The sequence below is a fragment of the Pygocentrus nattereri genome, chromosome 28 (assembly GCF_015220715.1).
Source record: "Pygocentrus nattereri isolate fPygNat1 chromosome 28, fPygNat1.pri, whole genome shotgun sequence".
Taxonomy (NCBI): domain Eukaryota; kingdom Metazoa; phylum Chordata; class Actinopteri; order Characiformes; family Serrasalmidae; genus Pygocentrus; species Pygocentrus nattereri.
The window spans coordinates 7,145,545-7,173,005 of record NC_051238.1 but is presented as its reverse complement, the minus strand read 5'-3'; the positions used below and the strand labels follow the sequence as shown (position 1 = coordinate 7,173,005).

The 27,461-nt window shown below is 40.5% G+C and overlaps 2 protein-coding genes across 3 annotated transcripts; one reads left to right on the top strand and one right to left on the bottom strand.

Moving 5' to 3' along the window:
• The first annotated feature begins 1,073 nt into the window (after positions 1-1,073).
• On the top strand, positions 1,074-18,555 carry haus5 (HAUS augmin-like complex, subunit 5). The gene is made up of 19 exons (XM_017718182.2): positions 1,074-1,602; positions 2,772-2,834; positions 3,015-3,047; positions 3,255-3,279; positions 5,261-5,393; positions 6,690-6,849; positions 7,974-8,049; positions 8,310-8,392; positions 8,487-8,541; positions 9,998-10,125; positions 10,411-10,492; positions 11,159-11,307; positions 12,018-12,180; positions 13,084-13,164; positions 13,709-13,854; positions 14,226-14,319; positions 14,965-15,103; positions 16,711-16,843; positions 18,100-18,555. Exons 1-19 carry the CDS (start codon positions 1,511-1,513, stop codon positions 18,200-18,202), a joined length of 1,938 nt encoding a protein of 645 aa, XP_017573671.2. The 5' UTR covers positions 1,074-1,510; the 3' UTR covers positions 18,203-18,555.
• fzr1a (fizzy/cell division cycle 20 related 1a) lies at positions 18,377-27,412 on the bottom strand. Of its 2 annotated transcripts, none has more exons than XM_017718183.2 (14): positions 27,226-27,412; positions 23,193-23,303; positions 22,862-22,990; positions 22,629-22,692; positions 22,390-22,520; positions 22,044-22,126; positions 21,749-21,932; positions 21,402-21,467; positions 21,174-21,276; positions 20,871-21,055; positions 20,198-20,431; positions 19,587-19,691; positions 19,055-19,147; positions 18,377-18,966 (listed from the first exon to the last, which is right to left on the bottom strand). In XM_017718183.2, the coding sequence occupies exons 2-14, from the start codon at positions 23,259-23,261 to the stop codon at positions 18,925-18,927; spliced, it is 1,488 nt and encodes a 495-aa protein (XP_017573672.1). In that variant the 5' UTR covers positions 23,262-23,303; positions 27,226-27,412; the 3' UTR covers positions 18,377-18,924. The 2 variants fall into 2 exon arrangements, with proteins under 2 accessions (XP_017573672.1, XP_017573673.1); XM_017718184.2 differs by having other exon boundaries at positions 23,193-23,289.
• Positions 27,413-27,461: the final 49 nt, after the last annotated feature.

Sequence of the window (27,461 nt, the reverse complement as noted above, 5' to 3'; positions counted from 1 at the left end):
GGCCAAGCAACACCTTAGCAACTATCTGGAATACCACAGCAACACCTTAGTAACCACAAGAAAACCTTTGCAACAGCCTAACAGCCCATAGCAACCACTTTGGACATCATTGAAACTGCATAACAATACCATAGCAACTACGGGGGAGACTGCAATGCTTAGCAACCCCTTACAGCTGGGATACCACAGCAACACCGAAGCAACCACAGGACAAGCATTGCAACATCTTAGCAACCTCTTTAGATGTAATAGAAACTGCTTAGCAACACCGTAGCAACTACATGGGGTACCATAGCAATGGCCAAGCAACACCTTAGTACCGGCCTGGGATAACGTTGCAACATCCTAGCAACACATTAACCACTCCCTGGGATACCACTGCAATAGTCTAGCATCACCTAGGATACAACAGCATATTTAATCAAGAAAGCGCGAAATTGTTCAGGGGTATTCAAACTTTTGCATATTGTGATGTATGAAGAATTAGTCCACAGAATATTGTCCCAAAAGTGTGGAGGGTCATCCAGATGTTTTTTTGTTTTTGGCAAATGCAAGACGATCCTTCTCGTTCTGTTTGCTCAGCAGTGGTTTGCGCCTTGCAGCTCTCCTCTGAGCGCCATTTCTGCCCAGTGTATTTCTTATCGTGGAATCGAGTACAGTGACCTCAACTGAGGCAAGCGAGGCCTGCAGGTCTTCATATTTTCATCTGGGTTCTTCTGTGACCTCCTGCATGAACTGTCGACGGCTCACCGGCTGCTGCACAGCCTGGTCATCCTCTAGTCCTTCATCAGCGGTCACAGGACGCTGCTGGCTGGATGTTCTGGGTTGGTGGACGATTCTCAGTCCAGCAGCGACACTGAGGTGTAAAAACTCCAGCAGCACTGCTGCGTCTGATCCACTCAGACCAGCGCAACACACTCTAACACTAACAAGGAGGTGGTTAAAATACACACAATAGATTATTTTTACAATATGATATATATATATCATATTGTAAAAATAATCTATTGTGTGTATTTTAATAATTGTTTGTGTACGTCATCACGCAGAACTCAAACGTTTCTACGTCAGCGGAAGTGCGGCTGCGGCGGGAAGTGGGTGAGATTTGAAGCGGATGAAGTAGGAAAATCTTTAAACTTCGCTGAAGAAAAACATTCAGCTCTTTTAAAAACTTCATACAGCTGACTCGATATAACTGTGACACTGTTTCACACGGCAGGCCGCACACGGTTCATTAGCGTATTTTGGTGCGTTGGAATCAACAAGTAACAGGCATTTAGCTCCGTTAGCCAGATTGCTAATAACATTCGCTAGAATTGTCCGTTCCGCCTTAAATACTGCAGCTGCCGCACCATTTAAGGTGTAACGGACAATTCCACTAAGAAACCCGCTTCAGCCTCGTGAGAGTCGGGCAGACAGCGACTGAAGTCTGACCCCGGTGGTGTTTCTGAGGGCAGAGACTCGGCTTTGTTATCGGTAACCTGCCCTCCTGACTCCAGCTGGGGGTGAAATGGCGAGTCTGCTTCAGGAGGTGAAGCGCTGGGCGACCGAGGAGCTGGACTTCCCCCTTCACAAACTCCCGCACGACAGCTACATCAAAACGTGAGTACCTCGGCTGAAGGAACACTGATCTTCGCTTTTCTGAGTTCTCTGCTCTTAAAATAGATGGTTCTTCAGTGTTCTTTAATAAAGGTGGTGGTTCTCTATAGAGTTCTGGAAAGAACCGTCTCGTGATTAAATGGTTCTTTTCGAGGTGATGTGGTTTTTCAGATTGATGCAGAAAGTTGTGTGTGAAAACAGAAAGATTTCTGCTGATTTTACAACCCCATTTCCATAAAAGTTGAGTTGCTGTGCAAAATGTAAATATAAACAAAGTCCAATGATGGGCAAATCACTTAACCCCTGTATTTCACCGCTTCGACATTTGGTTTCTTGTCTTTATATTTCGCTGACAATAGTACAGGGTTTAAACGATTTGCGCGTCACTGCATTTTGTTTTTATTAAAGTTTTTCACAACGTCTCAACTTTTTTGGAAATGGCTTTGTATGATGTCAGGCTTTTAACAATAAAAGAACCATTTTTGGTGCTGTATGATAGAGCTGGACTTTACTAACCAACCTTTGGAGAGCTATTGTTTTGTGTGTGTATGGTTCCGTGTAGAACCATTTCGAAAACGGTTCTGTGCAGCACCAAAAAGGGTTCTGCTGATCTCTGTTGGTTAGTGTAGTGGTTAACACCTTTGCCTTCTACACTGTAGACTGGGGTTCAATCCCCTGCCTGGGTAAGCACCCTACACTATACCAATAAGAGTCCCTGGGCAAGACTCCTAACACCACCTTCACCTACCTGTATAAAAGTACTCAAATTGTAAGTTGCTCTGGATAAGAGCGTCTGCCACGTGCCGAAAATGTAAATCTGTTATTTAGTATCTATTGTCATGCTAGTAACAATAGACAAAACCTTTTTGGTGGTATCTAGAACCATTTTCAAAAGGTTTTTGTATAGAACCATACACAACACGTTCTCTATCAAACTAAGAACCATTTCATCACACAAAGAACAAGTTAAGCATGCAGATCGTTCTCTAAAGAACTCATGACTCTAAATAGAGCCCTTCCATTTACAAAGCACCCTTGACATCTTTTTAAGTGTGTAGATGATTTTCTGGAGAAGATCAATCATCGTTGCTCACGACATTAGGTTGCTGTTGTGCTGTAAAACCTCATGAGGCATTTCCATGAATATTTTCATTCCTTTGATTGTTTATTAGGCTGTGTGTTGGTTCCGGAGCTTCAATTTGGAAGTATGTCATACAGCATGTTTACCATGAGAGGTGAGTTAAGTAGTCAAAACCTTTAATTGATTGCAGATGCTTTATGATTTGAACTGTCAGCCCTGATTGCATTGTGAATAAAGTAGAAAACCAAATATATCACTAGAAAAATAAAGCACGTGGTCCCTCAAACTCACAAAGGCCTTATCAGTTTCAGTCTTGTCTTTATTTTTCCTGCAGGAATGTGAGAGTTATGCGAGGAAATCTCCAATGGTATCCTTTTTCTCAGCGTCATGCTGTGTAACAAGTATATATTGATGACAGTGATGGTCTTTGTTATCCTCACTGGCGAACATCTGTTTGTGTTGTGCACAGTTACATGGAACTGGAAATATTCTGATTTTTCTCTTTGGTACTGAGATGTTTATTATAATGGCACCCAATCACAGTGTTTTTTCCCTTAATGTTTTCATTTCAAAGGTACAAAATTTTGCAGGACAAAGAGGTAAGTGGGGGAAGCTTTGCTCATTTTGAATGGAAATATCTGGCCCTGTATTTACTGTGTCTCAGAGAAAGAGTAGAAAAAGGATCCAAGATTTTGAGTCTCATTTTTATTAATTATGTGTAACTATAACTATTTGGGGCGGCACATTGGCGCAGTGGGTAGCGCTATCGCCTAACAGTAAGGAGGACCTGGGTTTGATTCCCTGGCCGGGCGACCACGGTCCTTTCTGTGTGGAGTTTGCATGTTCTCCCTGTGTCTGCGTGGGGTTCCTCCGGGTTCTCGGGTTTCCTCCCGCTGTCCGAAGACATGCAGTGAGGCCAATTGGATGTGCTGCAATGCCCCTAGGTGTGAGTGTGTGAGTGATTGTCTGTCTGCCCTGTGATGGATTGGCGACCTGTCCAGGTTGTATCCTGCCTTCCACCCAATGACCGCTGGGATAGGTTCCAGCACCCCCCGCGACCCTGAGGGAGAAGCGGCTTAGAAAGTGTGTGTGACTGAAATTTGAAATAGTTACACACTATTATAGTCATAGATCACATTTAAATATGTAAAATAAGATGTCTGAGGTGTATTCAAAGTGTGTGTGAAGCACCTTCTCTATTGCTAATCTGTTTCTACAGGCTTAGTTAAATCTGTTCATGTTCATGACATCAGTTGGTGTGAACCGCTTCACTGAGCCACTGAGCTTATCCGCTTACTGACCATTCAACAATCAGGAGTAGTAATGACAAGCAGTCAGCGCTCAATAGCAGTAACGCCGACCCATCAGTGCTCTGTAGCGGTAACGCCGACCCATCAGTGCTCTGTAGCGGTAACGCCGACCCATCAGTGCTCTGTAGCGGTAACGCCGACCCATCAGTGCCCTGTAGCGGTAACGCCGACCCATCAGTGCTCTGTAGCGGTAACGCCGACCCATCAGTGCTCTGTAGCGGTAACGCCGACCCATCAGTGCTCTGTAGCGGTAACGCCGACCCATCAGTGCTCTGTAGCGGTAACGCCGACCCATCAGTGCTCTGTAGCGGTAACGCCGACCCATCAGTGCTCTGTAGCGGTAACGCCGACCCATCAGTGCTCTGTAGCGGTAACGCCGACCCATCAGGGGTCAGTAGCGGTAACGCCGACCCATCAGGGGTCAGTAGCGGTAACGCCGACCCATCAGGGGTCAGTAGCGGTAACGCCGACCCTGACAGGGCAGTCGTGGGCTGGAGGTTAGTGAACCAGCCCTGTGACCGGAAGGTTGCCGTTTCGATCCCCTTGGCTGACAGTCCATGACTGAAGTGCCCTTGAGCAAGGCACCTAACCCCCAATTGCTCTGTGGGTGCCGTGGATAGGGCTTCCCACTGCTCTGGGCAAGTGTGCTCGCTGCCCCCTAGTGTGTGTGTTCACTAGTGTGCATGTGTGTGGATGTTTCACTGCATGGATGGGTTAAATGCAGAGGTCTAACTTCACAATGTGCAAACACAGAGACAAATGGTTCTCAATTCAATTCAAGTAATAACTGGAGGATGCTGGGCCCTTCTAAAGAGATGCTGTTTACCATATATAGCCCTTTGTAAGTAAGTATTTATTTATAAAGCTGTACAAGGAGAACACGTTTAAAAGGACAGTATAGGACAACATCTGATGTATAACAAAACAAAGATACAGCAACAATCAGTTTGCAAGACCAAAATTTAATGGATAAAAACAGGTTTTTAATCTAGACTTGAAAGCATCCATAGATTTGGGGGTGTTTCTTTACATAAATGTGCCTAGCTATGCACAAATCGAGCAGTCCTACCCTATTAACCCTCAAAACGTATGCATTGCTCCACCTCTTGCATACATTCTAGGTGAGCGCTCTTACTCTGAAAAGTATGAGTGTGGGCCCTGGCCTCTTTGTCACAGATTCTCACACGGCCACAATGCCTGTCTGCTGCTACATGAATCTTAGATCAGTTCTTTGGTTGCTTTAAAGGATTAAAGTGTTGTGTTTGTGCAGCTGAAGCAGGTGGAGGGCCAGAATAAAGATGCTCAGCGTGTGGACTTGCAGAGGGAGATAGAGGAACTGCAGGCTGAGCTCACTCAGTTAGACCAGAAGATTAGCACGGCAGAGGAGCAGCTTGCTAATGAAGGTGAGGAATTGATTTTAATTGCTCTCTGTCTCACTTCTCCTCTCTCGCTGGAGCCGTCACGTTATTTCAGGTTTAAAAATAGTAGGGATGGGGAACAAAAATCGATATAACATAGTGTCACAGTGTTGGGAGTTTAAAAATGTTGATACACAGGCCTAAGTATTGATATAGTATTGAGGACTAAGTATTGATATGTTTTATATCAGTATTGGTGTTCTTTAATGTGTTAAACCCACTTTAGACTGATAAGATACCAAAAGGCATTGATTTCTCATTCCACAAGAGAAGTGTCTTTATTTATTTAATGATTTTGTCAGTGGTTTCATTCTTAGGAATGGTTGGATAGTGCATTAGATTAACATATCATTGTAAATCTCTCTGGGTTAAAAGCATGTTTAGTATGTATAGTCATATGCAATGGTTTAGGTAACCCTGGTCAATTATGTTTGATTTTTCTAAGTAAAAATAAGTTGACATTCTCACCAGAGAGCACACTTTAATGGACAGTTAGTGTTTTAAATCAGCAAATAAATACAAATTGTGCACTGAAAATTGCATAAAAATGCCACATTTAAGCATGTTCTCTGTAGAAGAGGTGTTAATTGACTTTCACTTAGAAAATCAACACAGTATGTCATTAGACAAGGGGTTTTCAAATTTTTGCATATGTAAGAATGAAGTCTTTATTTGAATGTTGCTTGGAACGCTGGAATGCACTCATAAGCATCAGTTAAACCTGTAAATATAAGACCAAAACATTTTTTTATGTAGATTGGCTTCCTTCCAGAACAGTTTTGTTATGCTTCAGTAAAAAGGTTAAAGAGAGATAAACAAAGTTTTGTTTTGCAGGAAAAAATGAGTCAATAGATACTTTCTGATGTGTAAATCAGCAGCATTGTAAATGAGGGTCACCCTCAATGTTCTCTGAGATGAAATAAATGTTGGTTGGTATGCATTGCTAGTTTCCAATAATATTTATCAACCATTGATTAAAATGTATCTCTCTCTCTCTCTCTCTCTCTCTCTCTCTCTCTCTCTCTCTCTCTCTCTCTCTCTCTCTCTCTCTCTGTCTCTCTCTCTGTCTCTGTCTCTGTCTCTGTCTCTGTCTCTCTGTCTCTGTCTCTCTCTCTGTCTCTCTGTCTCTGTCTCTGTCTCTCTCTCTGTCTCTGTCTCTGTCTCTCTCTCTCTGTCTCTCTCTCTGTCTCTCTCTCTGTCTCTCTCTGTCTCTCTCTCTGTGTGTCTGTGTCTCTCTCTGTCTCTGTCTCTCTCTCTCTCTGTGTGTCTGTGTCTGAGTAGAGCAGAACGTGGGCAGGCACTGGGAGATGTATGAGGAGAACAGGCTGAGGGAGCTGATGCTGGACTCCTTCAGGCAGCGTTGTGCAGACGAGCGAAACTCTCTCACAGAGGAGACACACAAGATCAGCAGCCAACGACAGGCTTTGGAGCATCTCTCAAAGTACTCTTTTTTATATCAGCATTTTGAGTCTGTGAAAAACCTCCTAAAAGACATGACCATGTAGCGATTAGTTATAGAAATCATTTAGCCATTCGTCATTAAAGTAGCAGATTTTCATAAAAAGAAAGAGGCCCCGAATATCCTGTGATAACTCTCCAGGACGAGCAATCTGAACCAAGCAACATGCAATGTGCTCGTCAGTGTATGGAGCAAAAATGCTCCATGCTCAAAAAGTCGGTGTGTGGTCTGCAGTGTCTTGGTTGCGCATCTTAAGCCCCATTTTCTTTGACGCCACTGTGAACACCAACGTGTACCTGGCTGTTTCTTAACAGTTTGTGAATCTGCTGGATGATGGTGAGTTAACAGAAGGTGACTTCCAGCAAGATGGACCATTGTGTCACACGTCAGCAAGGAGTATATGATGAAGCAATCTGAACCAAAAAATAAAAATGAATACCCTTACGTATGTGTAATCGAATGCATGTAAAGCAATATCCCTGTACAATAAAGAGGTTTAAGAGACTGAAGCTGCCCCTTCAGATGAGCTAAGGCTAATGCTTAAGCTAACAGTGTAGCTAGTAAGAGGAATGTTAGATGCTGAGGATGACTTGTTGCCTCATACATGAAGTCTTTCAGTAAACTTTAAAGAAACGGTATGAAGAATGTCATGTAAGAGTGCAGCAACATTTATCTTTACATATAGTGTTTCAATAACTAATTTGAGCGCTGTACAGTCCTGTTTGGTCTTCCATGCATTAAAAAAAAGTTGAAAAGCATCAGGAATGAAATAAAAACCGATCATTTACTAATTTACTTCTGCTGATTTGCAAAAGATATGGCCTACTTTAAAGGTTTTTTTTGCCCCATTGTGTATTGTATATATTAAATATTGCAAATAAATAGTATTTGTACAAAATTTGGAAGGAAATGTTTTCTAAATTTGTCTTCACTTTGATCAAGAGTATCAAGAGTGCCAAATCAGCTTTAAAATAACTTTTTAGTTCCTTTGTATAAAATGTTCACATTTTCTCCAAAGCTCTGAGGAGGAATCTGCTTGTTCTGTTAAAATGAAATAAATGTAAATTTAAAAGATCTAGACCAGAGCGAAATTTTCATCTATGCAGGAAAGCGGAGGTGAAGCTGGTGTTTGGATCGTCTGACAGCGGAAACACTGGCGCAGCTGCAGAGCCCCTGGTTTTAGTAAGCGCTGCTCTGCTCTTTCATGACCGCTATGACATCTGAACTGTTACTTTTATTTCTGCTGTTTCTTAAAGAAGCATGTGACTGTGAATGGAAGCCACCAGATACCAACTAGTTTTTTCATTTGTATAATCCATCATTTTCATCACAAAAGCATTTCAATTCAAACATTATCTGGTAAAACTGTAAATGTTTTAAGACTATAAGCTACGCTTTGAAATGAGGTCCTGAAATGAGCTCCTTTGACTTTCATCCTTCAGCGGGATGTTCGCGAGCTGTGCAGCGAGAGAGTGCTCTTCTTCCAGACTCTGCAGGAGAGTGCGCTGAAGGCTGCCTCTTCAGAGTAAGAAGAGCTCGGTTCAGACAGGCAATTTTTTTCTTCTCTCTCTTATTCAGTACCTATATATTTGTTTATCCTACAATTTTATTCTATGCAGATTTACTCCTGATCAGAGGAATGCAGCATATCAGCACTGGCTCAGTGCAGTTGAGGTGAGATATGATGGGGTGTTTATTGCTGGACAATGTTAAAACTTCAGCCTGTTGCCTGTCCAGGTGCATGACTGGATGACCAATGCATTTGACAATTTTTATTAGTCATGGAGCTAAATTAGATCTCAAAGTACTGCACAGCTTCACGTGGTAATTTTATATTTCACATTTACATTTTATCATTGAATCCAGCTGTAAAAAATTTTTTGTATGTGGCTAAATATTTACGTGTGGCAGGTAGATGTGCTTTATTACAATAATAATAATAATAAATCTAATTTAAAAGCGCCTTTCTCGACACTCAAGGACACTGTACAAAATGTAGGGTTATATAAAAAAAAATTGCGTCTATAAAATCAGATTAGACTGATTACTGCTTACAATGTTAAAACCAAAAATAGAGCACTGCAAACCAAGGAAGCATTCAAACAGAAAACTGATACAGCACGAACGCTTCCTCTAACGCTGCGCACTAAGTGAGGCTGACCCATCTAACAATAACTTTTAATTGTTAATATTTAAATTTAATGAACTATTAATCTAATGTGGACTGATGGTTAAATCTGCATTTCTGGATTCATTCATGACACAGCAGTAGATAAGGCAGAATAAACAGCTTTGCCAACATTTCACTCATGTTAACTTCACTCACGTTAAGCAGGAATGCACTACTTATACTTTCCTGTACTGCTACTAATGATGGTAACAGTAGTAGTAATTGTGTGTTGTGGTGACAGAAGAACTGCTAATAAACATAGATTAAAATGTGTTTAAATGAGTGTATATGTTGTGGGACTGCATATCGTCTGAACCCTTGGAAAATACTGGCTGACCAGTGGTCCCCAGGTGATTAGAGTTTGAAACGGTTGACCTTAATAAATAAATACTCACTACATTGAAGTACCACACCACTACTAAATCCAAAAACATTCAATTTCGTTTAGAACCAAATTTTCTTATCAGCATTTATGAGCCAATAAGAGTGCTTGGTCCAAAATCTAGGCTGCTGATTGACTTGCTGAATTACTGTCTGTTTGCACATTACTGTCAGCAAGTCACACTCATTTCTGCTTTAAGCCATGCCCCCTTTTTAGTTTACAATGTGAAATAAAGCTTAGGAAAAAAATCACGGTCTAGATATTTGTTAGCATTCATATCAAAAAATGTATACAGACATATGCGAAAGTTTGAACACCCCAGGTTAAGTGTAAATAGGTTAACATTCTCTACAGAGAACACACTTAATGTTTTTTCTGCAAATTTTAATGCAACATTTCTATTTATGTGGAAAGATTAAATATAAAATGTACCATGTGTTTTGCACAGGCCACAATTAAGTTAAATTCTTTTAATTCAGCATTTTAAAATATGTTTACTTACAAATTTTGGACACAACTGTAACAATACTCAGCTCTACTTGTGGTTTTTTTTTTTTGTTTTTTTTTTCCCCCTTCAGGGTTTGCTGCGTTTTCACCCTCCAAATCAAGTGCTGTTAGCCCTGCAGACTCTGGCCTCCAAACAGCAGACGGCCCTGGAGGAGAAGACTGCTACTTTGGATGTGGAACGTGATGTGTCAGCTCTTGGGTAAACAAGTTTGTAGGATCTTCAGTCTCGGCTTGTTGAAAATCGTACAGATTGGATTGGATTGGATTCAGACAATTGTTAAATTGTCTGAAATGTATGTGGTCTTAGATTTAAGGATAAAAAAATTTATTATTTTTTAATACTTTGTTAATTTGTCATCACTGCAAATGTAGTCTTAGAAGTGTCATCAAAGACATCCTAAAATTCATTACGTTTAACTTAATGTTTAACACCCTGAGAATCACTGTCTTCCATGAAATCTTCCGAAATGTCCACCTCCTCTAGGTTTCGATATGAGAGTAATCACCTGCTTGATGTTACGATGGAAGAGGAGGAAGATTTGCCACCGGTCAGCTGTCTCTTACAGGTGCATACTAACAATTTAGATATCAAATACAAACAGTTATTATAAAAGTATAACTATATAGAAATAATAGAAATGGTAAGCATAATAGTAAGTTCTTTTTTTTCATTGGCACCTTTCACTTTGAGTCCAAAATTTCAAGATGCTTTACATGTAGATTAGGTAAATAAAATTAACATAAAACAGAACCACAGTCATAAAAATAAAACAAACAAACAAAAATATTAAATAATAGCAGAGAAGATATGTGGTATAAAACATTATCTTTTATAAAACATTAACATTATAAAACAAAATCTGTTCACAATGTTTTCTTATTTTGGGTTTGTTCTTAGGTAAGAACAGAATCTACACACACTCGAGCACAAAGGTGCGAACAGTTCTGTGGTTCAAGAGCACGTCATGAATCTGACATAAGGTTTTTCTTAGCACCTTTCTCAAGATCACATTTAAGAAAACACTTAAGAGGATATTGTGGAAAGAGGCCCATGGATCATTGCAGTGACCCCATACAAAATACCACATGAATCTGTCTTGTAGTTCAAGTCACTAGTTCTCTCAGATTTAGCGGGTCTAAGATTTGCCAAGGGGGTGTTATTAGCACTGACTCATGTAGTTTTTTTTTTTTTTTTTTTCTGTGTGTGTGTGTGTGTGTGTGTGTGTGTGTAGTCTGCGTGGGAGGACGTGGAGCAGTGTTATATGCAGCTGGCAGAGGTACGGAGCAGAGCTCGGCAGCTGCATGTTGAACTCGGTGATCTCACGAAGCAGGCAAAGCTAAGAATTCTTGGACAGGACGATGACGCTGAACCCATTGCTAGGTCAGTTCACTCTCCCCACCCAAGACATGGAAGTGTATCCATTTCAAAACAGTATAGAAAGTGCCAAAAAAGGGCATGCAGTATGCTTCCTGCACTCTTTTCTGAGCATCTCTCATTTATAATCTTTTGGGAAAACCACTGTCAACTATCAAAACTAGGCAGCAGGCTGCCTCCTGTACGTTTTTGTTTTGTTTATAGTGTAGTTGGACTGTTTTATATAATTACTGTTTTGCATGAGGACACTTAGAAAAAATGCTCAGCCAAATGAATTTGTATGTGATTTGATGAACATTGTACCACACATACCTAGCAGATAGGGCTGCCTGCCACTCCAGGCAGTCACTGCCCCCTACTGTGTGTGTTCACTAGCATGTATGTTGTGTTTCACTGCATGGATGGGTCAAATGCGAGGTGAAATTTCCCCACTGTTTGACTAATAAGGGTCACTTATACTTAATATATGTGTGTATAATTTTGTGTGTGTATATATACCCTTATCAAGAGCAAAGCCAAATACAACCCCAATTCCAATGAAGTTGGGACGTTGTGTAGATCATATAAATAAAAACAGAATACGATGATTTGCTAATCCTTTTCAAACTATATTCAATTGAATACACTACAATAATTCATGGCTTCTGGCTCATCTGTAGAAACATGGATTTCTATTTGTGACAGTTGTCCTTGCTTTGTTCTGCTGTCTGTCTCAGGAACGCGTTTGAGCTGGAGGTGCAGACGGTGAGGCAGGCTGCAGTGAGAGACAGTGTGAGGGAGCAGTGTGCTCAACTGCAGCTGCAAAACCAAGAGAGACATGAGGCCCTGCGGAGCCTTCAAGCACAGTGGCAAAGCATCATGGACTTCAGACAGCTTGTGGTATGTTGCAGTGACAGTCTGCATCAGGGGTGCACAATTCCAGTTCTGGAGGGCCAGTGTCCAGCACAATTTGCTTAACATGCCCACTAAACCTGTCAGTTAACAGATAAATGCTATCAGATGTGCCGTAGCACACATTGTAGAACGAGGTGAGAGTAGGTTCTTTACTGCTTTCTAGTGGAGTATAGAGTTCAGACATGGTTTTTATGAGAATGTATAATGTTAGAGACTGGCTCATTTGTGTATCGAAAATTTGCTTATGCGAAAACTTGTTTTTCCAAACTTTGATGATTTGTTCAGTATTTGAAAGTTCTGACTTTAAATTCTAATTATTAGACCAAAATAATGCCGTTGACCACAGAATGTGATTTAAAAATACGAATTGAAACAATGATTTGAAATAAAATGACTACAGCAGTTAACTGTGTTGGTGATTTGATGTGATGTTGCATGTCTGTGCTTTTTTGGAGCATTGATCATAAAGGGGTGTATAAATGTATAAATAATGCAATTTTCTATTTATAGTTTGTTTTATTTTCCTTTATTTAGAATTAGTAATTATATATATAAATGAGTGTGTGTGTCTGTGTGTATATGGGGTGTGTGCATGTACATGTAACTTATATTTAATAGTTTGTATAAATATATAATTTTTAAAAATTATTTTAGCATTCTGCAAATTTAGTTTCCTGATATATGTGTATATATAATGAAATATGCAGTTGGTCAATGTTTTTTAAGCATAGACAATATCCATGATACACTCAAGCGTACTGTGGTGTAGTTTATAACAATGACAGTGTCCTCACGCTGAAATCCCCTCTGTGTCCGCATAGCAAGTGTTACTGTGTTACTGTGCAAGTCTGTCTAAAAAGGGTCTGTTTCTTCTGTTGTGCTGTGCAGGATATTAGACAAGAGCAGATAAGGAGTCTGATCAAAGGGAACTCCACTATAAAGACTGAACTCACCCATGTCCATTCTGAGGTATGAAAGGCCTTTTTCGTTTTCTGTCTGTATTTGCAGTATAATAGGCTGTATTCACTGTTCTAAGACTTAATTTGCGCCAAGTTGACAGCAGTGCTTCCTTTTCATATGAACTCTTAGAGGAAGTTTTAATTACATCTGTTTTGTTGTTAAATTCAGCTTCTCCTGAGTAAAAGATTGGTGATGAAATGGATTAATGATGATGAAGAAATATTGTACTGTTGTACTAGGATTAGCTTATTCTCGCAGTCACATCAAAATTTTGTTACTCTAGTTGTTCTCTACACCATTTAAAAACACTAGCTGCTCTTTACATTTGAAATAAAATGGAACAATAGAGATTATCCAAAATCCCTATGGGGGATTTTTTTTTTTACTATAATGTAAGTATTTGTGGTTTGGAGCTCTCTCTGGTTTAAATGTGTAGTTAAATAATGTACTGTTGTCATCATATCTTCATCAGTATAATGTGGATTTTTCAGTGTTTATGAGATGCACTTTAGTTTAATACCTGCTATGTTGTCCCCTTTTTTTGTTTGTCCAGTTAAGGCAGTTTGTGCAGGAGAAGCTCAGCCCACAGTTTGGGGATGTGGTTCGCGCTGCTGTTGGACTTCGTAATTCCGTTTCCCAGGAGGCCAAGCAGTTCAATTTGGTGTCCCTCGCTGCTCTGGATCGCAGAGTTGTAGATGGGTGAATACCAGACAGCCAGTACTGATGCATCGTAGTAATTATATTGTCCGCCTACACTTTTCCCTTAAAAGCAAAACATTTCTTGAAGTCTGCTTTTGTAAATGCAATGATTTATATATAAAATCCTGACAACTCAATGAACTATTGGAATTAGAGGTGGGCAATATGAATGTATTTCATCATTACTGTGATGCTCTTTGTTATCGTGACAAACAGTATCCTTTTCTCAGCTTATCTTATTTAGTAAGATTTAGTGCATTTGGAAATTGTATTTTTTTGTTGGCAGTTTTTAAATGTGGTACTACTGGGGCATTGTGTCTGCATCAAAATACAAACTTTGTTACAGATTTACATTCTTATGTATGTTGTAGTGAGAGAATACCAGTGGACCATCTCTCTCTGTATCGTGTGAACTCACCAGCCCTCCATACAATCCGTTGCAGCCTTTCCACACCGATGTGCATGGTGAGCCTCACATTCACACGTCGTCTGTATTTCAGCATTGAAACTGTGAAGTTGTGATAATTTGCTCATAGAAGATCCTTCACAATCTTGAATGATTTTTCAGTCCTACCCATGTTATCTCCTTTAATTCATGCACATTAAAGGGACATAGAATGAAAACTACTGCTGCATCTGTAGTGAACATTGTCTGATAAATGCAGAAGGAAATCAGATCGCTAGTGTTATTACTAGGAAGCTAAATATCCAATTGAAACTGTATAACTGTAATTGTCTTTAACCCATCATTACAGTGCCAGGGCTGTACAATGTTACGGTATTGTCACATGTACTGGGAGAAATGAATCCTGTGCAAATACAGCAATCACAGTCGTACATGTGCATTCACCACTTTCCTCACAGCACAAGGCTCAAGTGTTGTCTTACGAGCTGTGTTGCATGATGAAAAAATGAAAATTGAAGGTATGTGATGCTTTTCAACGACAGTGCAAAATGAAAAGTTATTTCCACATTCTAGGAGTAAAGAGTGGAAGTCTGGACTCCTCGGTGGGTCAGTTCAAATTAAAGCGTTGATCAAACCACCTGGAGGCAACAGTAAAGGTAACTCTACATGTAAACTGAAATGACTTCCCTTTCTCTGTGCTCTAGGCTGCTGAGGAGCTGTGTTCTCGGACAGTGTCTCAGAGGCTGGAGCTGCGATTCCTTCGTCGACTTCTGCAGCTGCACTCAGACTCTCTAGCAGACATGCAGAGACAGACAGCGCAGCTTCCCGCCCCCAGCCAGCAGGGTAATGTACACGCTTTGAATTTAGACTACATGATTGCTGGATGCACTTTCATGAGACAACGTCAAGGGAAATTAGAAAAAACATTTAAAAAATACTTTCAATACTTTCAATTCCTTCCACTCAAATACAGCTATGTGCAAAATTTTGAGCACCCCTAGTCAAATTACATTTGGATGATTTTCGAAGTGAAAATGAACACATCCTCTACAGAGAACACATTTGTAGATGTTTTTCTGCATATTTTAGTGCACAAGTTATATTTATTTGCTGACTGACGAATAACATACAGTATCTCACCAAAGTGAGTACACCCTTCACATTTCTGCAAACATTTTATTATATCTTTTCATGGGAAAACACTATAGAAATGAAACGGGTATAACTTAAAGTAGTCCGTGTGCAGCTTGTATAGAAAATAACTCAACATGCAGCCATTAATGTCTAAATAGCTGTCCACCTCACAGTGAACATGTCCAAATTGGGCCTAGTTGTGGTGTTGTCCCTTCCTGGTGTCATGTGACTCATTAGAGTTACAAGGCTCCAGGTGTGAATGGGGAACAGGGCTGTTAAATTTGATGTTTTGGTACAATTCACTCATACTGGCCACTGGATATTCAACATTGCACCTCATGGCAAAGAACTCTCTGAGGATGTGAGAAATAGAATTGCTGCTCTCCACAAAGACGGCCTAGGCTATGAGAAGATTGCTAACACCCTGACACTGAGCTACAGCACGGTGAACAAGGTCATGCAGGACAGGTTTTCCAGGATAGGTTCCATTTGGAATGGGCCTCACCAGAGTCGACCAAAGAAGTCAAGTCCACGTGTTCAGCATCATATGCAGAGGTTGGCGTCAAAAAATAGTGCTGCCAGAATTGCTGCAGAGGTTGAAGAAGTGGGAGGTCAGCCTGTCAGAGCTCAGACCATACGCTGCACAATACATCAACTCGGTCTGCGTGGCCGTCGTCCCAGAATGAAGCCTCTTCTTTCACTAATGTCTGTAGAAGCAGTCTGCAGGCCTAGGGGCTTGGTTTTATACACCTGTGGCCATGGAAGTGATTGGAACACCTGAATTCAATGATGTGTGTGTGTGTGTGTGTGTGTGTGTGTGTGTGTGTGTGTGTGTGTGTGTGTGTATAATATATTATATATAAATTTATATATATATATAAAATTTGTCACTGTCCAAAGAAAAACAAGTATCTCAAGTAGATACTTAGATTTTAATCCAAGCTATTTTAGAGCATTTCTGTTGGTCCATTTATCAAAAAACTGGTATGTTGAAATGATGTAGAAAAATAAAAATGGGCAAAAATGGAGATGCATGTTTGTCTTTGCACAGTGACTTTGTGGAAGTTTTAACCATTTTACAGTGGAAAAAGCCTGGTGTATTCCTTTTAAGAGACTGTATGGTTTTGAGTTGTTATGAATTGATTGCACCTGTTTGAACACATTCTGACTGGCAGCCAGAAGCCTCTGCTGCGTATCTAAATTCTCAGTCTTTAAATCACGCTGAATCAAAGCCAAAAGCCTCCTCCTGTGCAGGCAAGTCTAACATCAGCATGCTTTTCCCCTCCATCTCGTCTGTGTGTTTCTACATGTGACAGCCCTACTGCAGCGTGTGAAAGCAGAGGATGCGGAGGTGCTGCAGGCTCTACTGCCTCGTGTGCAGGAGCTCACGCAGCGGTGCTCTAAAGGTCTCACCTACGGGAACCAAGTCAGTACTGCCATTGCACACTGGTGAGAAGGTTTTTCTTCTTCATCTTTATAAATATTTTTACTGGTGCTAGAGACATGGTTAAAGTGATAACTATGATTAGAAGAGGCTTGCCGATTTGCCTTACTTAAGAAACAAATTAAACAATTCCTTTCATTGAATGTTTGGAATGGAGTTGTAGTTTCAATACATGTTGCAGGACATTGGCCCATTGATTAACTGATTAAATTGACTGACTGAAGTTCTATTTTTAGAAGTGTAGATACTAAGTTTTCTCTACACATTTTGTTCTTGCAAACTTTCACCATGCGAAATAGTCTTTCTAGTAGCTAAAGGCTACTAGGCTACATTTTTCTTGCATTTTATTTTTCCTGTGATTCACTTACGTTTGTAGTAATATGTACAGTGTTATGTATAGAAATGAACCACGTCTCATTACAAAGTGAGCCTAATTAATCTACTGTTACTGTACTGAGTCTGTTAATACAGATTTAGTGCAGTTTGTAAAATATTGAAGAAAAATCATTGCAGCTGCAGATTTATTATTATAGTGGGTTTTTTTTTTATGTGGCACTACAGGTTCTGTTTTGTCTGTTCCAACTTGTTAATACTCAGAATTAAATATTGTACTAAATATTATACACTATGAAAAATGTCTTAAAGTATTAGGATATTTTCAACATATCAGCCACACCTAATCAGTTTTGACAGTACTCTACTGTGCTCAACAGTACAATTGATCAGAATAATTTGTTGAATCCTATCATTTAGATTTGTTAGTATGCCTTTAAGATTGATAAGTATATAAATGACCTCTCCTAGTGGGCTGGCCTGTATTGTGCCTCTTTTAGAAAGAAGCCTGTGTGGGACCACTCCTCCTACCTTCATCATGCATAGCCAGACTCATAGGGGAGTGAATAAGAGCTATTGTAACTTTGTGCTTTTATACTACATAAAACATGTTTTGAAAAAGGGAGAAATTGCTTTTCAGTGCTCCAGGCCCTTAAAGGAGTGCTTCAGATGGCTCATCAAACTCAACTACTAGTTTTATCTCAGTTCCTTGGGAGGTTGGAAGGCGTACTGCAAAGTATCTGTAATGACGGACAGATGGGCAGCGCGATAAGCTTTCTCGGAAGAGGTTCTCAGCGGTGAAATTGAACCTGTCACTTGCAGTGAAGGTGGAGTGGTGCTGTCAAGACAGGACTGCCAGCTTACATCCATTATAAGCTGCATTTCTGTCTGTTTTATCACTTTAATATATTTACATGCTTCTGTACAGGTGGGAGCAGCCTGGCCAGTTTGCTCTGCCGGAGAAGAAGTGGGAAGGACTGACCTTCCAACAGTGGCTGCAGAGATGGAAACTGGCTACAAAAAGACTTTAAACATGCTTTTCAGAATGTACACTACTAGAGTTATTCATTTCCTCATATGTAATTATGCTGTCTCGCTGATTAGGAAACATTTGCTTTTATATTACATCAAGTATGTTATATAACAGTCTGTAAAACATGATTAGCAGTAACTGAGCACTCAGCCAACAAAATTAACAACCCGTGTTTGTTCTTCAGGGCGGTTTGTATTTCTTGATACAACAGTTTTCAGTAACTCTGTAAAAATGGCATCCTTTCACTGACATTTTCTGCCAGACATGATTTTTTTTATATATATATATACACTTTTTTTAAAGATGGTCTCACTCAATCCCAATAAATGGTCCTGTTTTTGTACTAACAAATTAGCAAACTCTGAAGATGCTTTGAGTAATGTTCAGAATAATTTCTTTACATCCTGCTTAGATCACATGGTTACAGTATCTTCTGACTTAAGGCTTACATTATAATTACTTGGATCATTAGAGACACTTTGTGGTAACAAAAAAAAGAACTAAACTGTACATAAAAATAAAACTAAACACAGTGATGACAACACAAATGCAGTTGGCAATGGCAGCGCAGCAGTCCAAGTTTTACAAAGAAAAGTTTAAGGTGTCTTCTCAGATTGCATTGTCCACCATAGGAAAAAACAAAACAAAGCTTTGTCCATGAACAGTCCGTAAGAAGCAGACACGAGGATGTAATAATGAACTTTTGAGCAGCAGCACCTTCTACCGTATTCTAGTGAACAGATTTAAAACAGACACAGATTCCTGAAACAGAAAAACAGGGAGAAGGTTAATTATCAAACTCTTTAAACACCTGCTGACTTCATTTCTATGTGAATCATGAGGGTCTTACCTTTGTGGATCGTGTTTTACTAAATACATTCCAGAAACGCAGCGTTTCATCACCCGCTCCCGTCACAATGGCCTCGCCGTCTGGCGACATCGCCTGAAATGGCAGGAAATGTACATTTGCAGCAAATTCTAATAGGGTGGCTCAACTCTCACTACAGATAAAAGCTCCCATTTAATGTCAATGCAATTTGCATAATCACTTGACTGCAGGGTGTCAAGCTCAGCTTTGTGCACTAATGCCCCAGTTCCCAACCCTTTAACAGTATTATAAAAGTATAACTTTTTCACATACACTCCCCTGACATTTTCACTCGCCAAAAAAAAAAACCCCAACTAAAATCGGTGCTTATTCCCTTCCGGTTAAATTACCATTACATTTCTGTATAAAAGAACATGTGAAAAAAGTCATCCTCCTCTTCAGGAACTTAATCTGCAGATTAGATATAGAACCAGGCTTTGATCAACCAATAAACATTTCAAAAATAAAGTGAAAATTGAGACTGGCTGAAGTGGAAAAATTAAGTGATACTCACCAGATACAACACTCTGTATGAGTGGCCAGTCAGTTTGGCTATCTGAGTCAGGGATGGGTACTTCCACACTAGGATCTGGTTCTGAGAGTAACCATGTGTGCTAACCTGGAGATGAAACACAGATTTGACTTGGTCAAGAAAGGTTACCCTCTCACACACGTTTACATTCACATTCTATGGCATTTGGCAGAGCAAGTAATGATTTAATGCTATTACAGAGGCAAATGTAGCATTAGGTGTTTTGCCCAAGGGTATTTACAGATTGGTGTGCTCAGCTGCCTGGATAGCGAATCTAATCCCAGTCTCCCACATAGAGAGCATTAATACAATTGAGCACTTCAAATAGTCTACTGAACTTGAAAACTACCGCTGATATGGTAATATCTGGGCTTATTCTGAATTCTCTAATCTAGAGGCCTGGCACAGTCAGCCCAATCTGAGCCAGAACAATTTACGTGGTATGTATTTAGAGGGCTGTAGAATAGAGTTTTTAAATATTGGAAATTCATTCATTTTTACCTCAGAATCAAAAATCATATTGATACACACCTCTAAAGAAAATGAATAAGTTCATTTGGTTGGAGGATGCTTGTGTATTCATGCACACTTACCAGCTCGTTCGTGTGTTTAGACCAGGCCAGGTTGCACACCTGTGAGCCGGTGTCAATACACTGCAGAGGCTGGGCTGTGAGCGTGTTCCAGAAGCGTATACAGCGGTCAGCTGTACCTCCTCCGGATGCCAGCAGGCCATGCTGGTGGGGGGACCAAGCGATGGCCTTCACTGCAGCCAGGTGCTCCGTGTACTGCTGAACAGGCTGGACACTGGAGTGATTCCACACCAACAGCTGACATGGAACATAAAGAGAAGACATTCAGAGACGGCTTTTTCACGGTGCTCAATAATAACCACTGTATTACATAATCTGTTTAGCAACTTCATCTACTTTAAAAACATAGGTATCTCACAGATCATTATTTATGACACGACCAAAGGTGGGTGGAGTAGCCCGAACCCATTCTTGAGAAAAAGTTTTGGTACGTCTGTGAAATGACGAGTACTTGAGAAGTACAAAAATGGTAGCTCAAAAAACTACTTCAGTATGAAGTATCTTATAGAGCTTCAGTCTAACCTCTTACTACATCCATCCATTAACACAGCAACTGAAGTTTATATTAGTCCAAAATAAAATTCAGAAGTGCGTCCAGTCACAAAGCAGTACAGGTGCTGTTGATAAGAATGAAATGACCAACCCAACCAAAACTCTAGCCCGTTTGATTTGTTACCTTGTTGTCGTTTCCTCCGGAAGCGAGCAGCTGATGGTCTGTGCTCCATTTGAGGCCACATACCTCCTGCCTGTGGCCCTGCAGTCTGCGCTCTGACTGCAGCGGTGGCGTCCGAATGTCCCTCTGCAGGATCATACGATCCCGGCTTCCTGAGGACAACTGGTCTGCATTCCATGCTAACGCACCTGGGGGTGGGAGAAAAAACCAAGTGGTAAAGGATAAGCATTCAGGATCCGTCCTTCTTCAGCAACCAAATGAGTATGTTAGACTCAGCGGAGCTTTGCTACTTCCAAACTATCTTACCAACTCTGGCTGTATGTCCTTCTAATGCAAAGAGCTTCTTGCCAGCTGCTGCATCCCAAATCTGTACAAATCCTTTGTGTGTGCCCACTGCCACGAGATTCCCCTAGAGCAGATAAACAAATTCAAGTCATATTCGCTGTTAGACATCCTCGGTCATAGTGAAGTTTTAATAAATAAAATTAAAAAAATCGAAACAGTTGCATTTTGTACTATGATGTCATCGCTTACCCTTTCTGACCAGCCAACTGACGTCACAGAGTCTCCCTCTACCGACAGGTCACAGAGACGCGTTACCTGCACACAGAGCAAAACACATGGTTGCTAGAACCAACACATGTATGCTAGTTTTTTCTTTTGGTTGTCTGTCAATGGTACAGTGAGAAAACGAATTAAAAGGACTTTAATTCTAGTTTTAAACTATGTTTTTTTATACCTATACTACATTTAAGGCAACACCAAAAAACAAGCCTTCTACAATAAAACGCATGCAACAATTCAAAAAGACTTCCGTTTTTTTTGGTTTTGGATAGAACTCCCCTCTAACGTGGCACACATGATATGCAAGCAATACGTACTTGGCTCGTGCAGGCGCTCCACAGGTAGACACAGGTGCCAAGTCCAACACTGAGCACGTTTAAAGACGACCAGTCCACCAGGTTGAGGTAGAAATCATCTTGTAGTTCAGGTGCGTCAAGTACCTTAAAAGGTATCTTGGAGATTTTGCGAGTGGGTTTCCTTGGTGAGCGGAGCAACTTCTGACTAGAAGGTCAAATAAAAGGCAAAGACATTTGAACAAAAAGGACTTTTACTCATTTACGCCTTTCTGTGTTTTTACCAGAGCTATTATAAGGAAATACGTTTGCTGTTTACCTTTTGCTGCTTACAGGGGATAATGAGTAGGGAGAAACATTGTTGCCATCATCAGGCATGGATCTTTTGGTACTGAGAGAATACTACAAAAGAGACAGGAGTTTTAAATTAGCACGTTGTGTGGTTTTTCCAGTTATTACACAATTAGTAACATCATAATAAAACAGGAGACATTCAAAACAGTTTAGATTTTTTCATAATTGTCTTTGCCCTCATCCACCATCATCAACTTAGCATTTTTTGTGAGTTTATGAAGCAAAAACTCCCAATTTATTTTCTACATAACTGTTCAAGCTCTGCTCTAAAAGTTTCAGAATAACTGCACTAGAGCCTTAATGAGGCTTACACTAAAGAGACTTCTCTTCTCTGGCGTTGAGGGCTGGAGCCTCCGGTCTTCTGTCTGAGGGTCCTGAACTTTCTCAATGCCAGCTCCGAGTAGCTCATTCTTCAACAGTGCAGAGTATGCCAAACCATCCACTAGAAAGAAAAGACCAGACTCACTGATTCCAATTTAAGTAATGCCTTAAGTAAGAAACTCTAGCAGACTTCAGCAAATATCATCAAGAGGCAAGCTCTTAAACTCACCTTTGCCAGTGTCTGATGTTGCATCCTTGGTTTTCTTATTCTGGCTGGGTGACTTCTCGTTTTCCTGAGCAAAGCACAGAAAAAAATCTTGAAGATTAGGGTTATACACAAAGCGTCCAGGCCACAGATTTAATCACATGCTCCAGGGAGAGATTAAAGTCCTTGACTGTCTGGTCCCATGAAAAAGACGAATAGCAATTCCACTCAGTCAGTATGACTTAATGAACACTCACATTAATTCTGTGGAAGTTAATACTCCAGTTGGCTCCTGCACGTGATGGTATGAAGCGGTCCCCATGCTTGCTGGGTGAAGACATTGGGGATTTGGTGGGAGTCAGATGACGTATCACATCTGTGACTTTCTGTAAATGAGATGTTTTGAAACATAAAGAAAGAAACAGCCATTACACAAAAGCTACTGATGTGCATGTTTCCAAAAGAAAAGTCCACCTTAATGGTAACAGAGCTATCGTTTAAATATCCTTTCTAACAGGATATACTTTTAGAAAAGTGATACTCATGACTTCTATGCCGAAATATATTTGAGGGTGTGGAGGCACTCACGACAGGGCTGGCATTGTCATTCTGGACGTTGATTTGCCGCAGTAGTCGGCGCTCATAGTCCTGATCCATGGATGTGTTTGGTCAGAGAAGAGGATGTCTGCAAGGATATGGCTGCAGTCACACAAAACATCAAATCAGTGGAGGGTACACTAAAGTAATGAATAAAACAACAAATCCAATTTCCAAAAGCCTGGACTGGTAATAATGATAACTTTTTTTTTGTTTCAGGGCCTATATTATTCACAATATATAGGCTACCATTGGGCACCATTATCAGTAAACACAGCATAAATTTCCACTGCTAACCAATGACACTGTTATATATATTAAGTGAACCGGATGATAAAATTAAACTTATCAAGACTGAGGACTGTATAAAAGACATAAAAGACTGGATGTCGAGTAAAGCTCTTCTTCTTAACTCGGATAAAACAGTGGTTCTGCTTCTTGGTCCAAAAACAGGCAGAAACAAACTAACCTGACACTTAAAAAGCTGAATCAAGCTCATCTGTAAAAAATCTTGGTGTTGTGACAGAGCCTGATCTGTCCTTCGACGTACATATAGCTATTATTACTAGAACAGCCTTCCTGCATCTCCGCAATATTTCTAAATTAAGAAATGCATTATCTCTACAGGACGCAGAAAAGCTAGTTCATGCATTTATTACCTCTGGACTCCTGTAATGCCCTGCTGTCTGGATGTTAAAGCAAAAGCGTCAACAAGCTTCAGTTAGTCCAGAACACTGTAGCCAGAGTTCTCACAAGAACCAGAATGTTTAACCATATTAGCCCAGTTTTATCATCCCTGCACTGGTTACCAGTTAAATTTCGCATTGATTATAAAATTCTACTATTGACTTCTAAAGATCTAAACGGGCTCGCCCATCAGTACCTGAGTGAACTTCTCTCCCACTATGAACCATCATGCCTTTTTAGGTCACAAGGTGCTGGCTTACTACTAGTGCCTAGAATTAATAAAGCTACATCAGGGGAGAGGGCTTTCTCATACAAAGCCCCCCAGCTCTGGAATAATCTTCCTGTTAATGTTCGGGAATCAGACACAGCCTCAGTTTTTAAGTCAAGCCTAATTAGTTTTCCCTGTCAGATCTAGACCTGCCGGAGTCTCTGCTGCTCTGTTATACTGTAATCTGTGATCAGTCACTCTTGACAGAACTGACTCTGTGTGTTTTTTCCTCTCTTTGCAGAGCTGAACAGCTGCCCATCCTGTGCGCCTGATGCTGTTGCCTCCTAAACTAATAAACTAATCAAATTAATCACTGCCCAACCTGTTTTTCCCACTTTGTACTACAATACTTATGCTAGCAATGTTTGCTATCCAGTGTGGACCAGAGGAGGATGGGTTCCCCTTCTGAGTCTTGGTTCCTCTCAAGGTTTCTTCCTCTTCACTGTAGGGAGTTTTCCCTTGCCACTGTCACCACTAGCTTGCTCATGGGGGCTTGGACCCAGATTTTCTTTCTGTAATGCTGACTGTTCTGTAAAGCTGCTTTGTGACAACACCTGTTGTAAAAAGCGCTGTATAAATAAACTTTGCTTGCTTGCTTATTTTATAGAGCACTTTTCCTACCAGTGTCAGCTAAATGTGCTTTAGACATAGCTGATAAAGTTTAACAGTAACAGAAGAAATTAAAATTGACTCACTATTATTTGCTGTAGTTACTGTTCAATAACAGCAATATAAGAAAAAACAATTCAGTGATTACTCTTTTATCTTATTTTGATTGAAATCATATGACCCATTGACAGATCACATTATAAAAAGATAAATGCAAAAAGAGGTAAAATTCTAGTTAAAGGCTTATTAAAACAGATGCGTACCAGGCATGACTCCCTTATAAATGGCTGGAATGAGTTACAGTTTAGATGTAGAATAACAGAAAAAGGCCATTAAAGAGACTATTTTCCCCCACCTTTAACATTTCTGTGAGTTTATGAACCAAAACAGTCAGAATTCATTTTTTCCACCAATTTTCCAACCTCTCAACTGGCCTTCATATGTCCATATGTCCTTAACAGAACCTGCTGATGTGGCTTCAAAATTAGCTAAATGAACCGCTAGAATAATTTGGAAGACAAATAGTAAAACACTAAAACTACTGCGTTGAACAAAGTTTACAAACAAGAGCCAAATAAGGTGCATTTCTATGTTCGTAAACATAGAAGCTGACTGAATTAAGAAAGGAAACTCGGGTTCTTTTGTTTACCTGACATAAATGACAATGCTACCGAAGAGAAACAAACTCTACACCAAACTAGTGATGTGAGTCACCATGTGCAGAATGATATGCTGGACTGATGTAAAAGTCACAGGAATTTCAATTGGACTGTTTATTTCTAGGTTGCACTGCCACATATTGGCTCATTGGTTCGCACCGTCATATAAAAAGCAAAAAGAATAAATTAGATTTGGGCCATTTTTTCCTGGTTTGTGAACGCAGCCTAACTTCACAGGAGGAATAGTATCTCTCAGACCAAATGCATTTAACAGAACTAGCTTAAGTGGTTTCTACTAGATTACTCCACGTTTATGTGCTGCAGTTAAAGGAAAACCCAAGCAAAAGGCCATAACCTCCTGGACAAAGAGCTATTCACATATACCACCTGTCCAAACACCCCAAGGACAGGTGGTTGAGCAAACGCTCAAACAGCCTGTTTAAAATGACCGACTAAGATGCAGAATGTCTGTCACTACGTTGAAAGTCTTCCAGCGTAATTAGTTAACAAAAGTGTGAATTTGACAGGCTTTTACATGAGCTGCTGAGGACATGTCCAGCTGACAGCAATTGTGTGTGACTGAACAGGTGCACTTCTAGTGCTAAACAGTATTGATAACACTAAATATTAATGATAGTGATTCAGCACCTCAGAATAACGAGCTGAAAAGACTGAACGCTCTCCTCAGACTCTTATTTATCATCAGCTATTAATATGCCGAAAAGACAGAACACCATCCTCGGACTCTTATTAATCATTGGCTATTAACGCGCCGAAAAGACCGAACACCGTCCTCGGACTCTTATTAATCATTGGCTATTAACGCGCCGTAAAGACCGAACACCATCCTCGGACTCTTATTTATAACCGGCTATTAACGCGCCGTAAAGACCGAAAACACCGTCCTCAGACTCTTATTTTTCACCGGCTATTAACGCGCCGTAAAGACCGAAAACACTGTCCTCAGACTCTTATTTATCACCGGCTATTAACGCGCCGTAAAGACCGAAAACACTGTCCTCAGACTCTTATTTATCACCGGCTATTAACGCGCTGTAAAGACCGAAAACACTGTCCTCAGACTCTTATTTATCACCGGCTATTAACGCGCGGTAAAGACCGAAAACACTGTCCTCAGACTCTTATTTATCACCGGCTATTAACGCGCTGTAAAGACCGAAAACACTGTCCTCAGACTCTTATTTATCACCGGCTATTAACGCGCTGTAAAGACCGAAAACACTGTCCTCAGACTCTTATTTATCACCGGCTATTAACGCGCTGTAAAGACCGAAAACACTGTCCTCAGACTCTTATTTATCACCGGCTATTAACGCGCTGTAAAGACCGAAAACACTGTCCTCAGACTCTTATTTATCATCGGCTATTAACGCGCTGTAAAGACCGAAAACACTGTCCTCAGACTCTTATTTATCACCGGCTATTAACGCGCTGTAAAGACCGAAAACACTGTCCTCAGACTCTTATTTATCACCGGCTATTAACGCGCTGTAAAGACCGAAAACACTGTCCTCAGACTCTTATTTATCACCGGCTATTAACGCGCTGTAAAGACCGAAAACACTGTCCTCAGACTCTTATTTATCACCGGCTATTAACGCGCTGTAAAGACCGAAAACACTGTCCTCAGACTCTTATTTATCACCGGCTATTAACGCGCTGTAAAGACCGAAAACACTGTCCTCAGACTCTTATTTATCATCGGCTAGTTAGCCTGCTGTAGCTAACGCTCCGGCTGACTAACGTTAGCTGCTTGTTTCATTCAGCTCGCCGGACTTACCTCACCGCTCACCACACTCCGCTGAGTTCGCTGATAATGAACTTAAATCTAGAGAGAAGAGCCGCTCGACGGCGTCGGGTCACTTTAAACTCCTGTACTCTTGTGCGCGGCCGCTGTTTCTGTAGCTGTTAACCTAGCTTCGCCGAAGATAGCTGTGTTTTCAATTGTCGCAAAGGACTGTGGGTGAGAACTCGAACGTGCCGACGTCACGACATTTGAATCCAAACAAAAGAAGT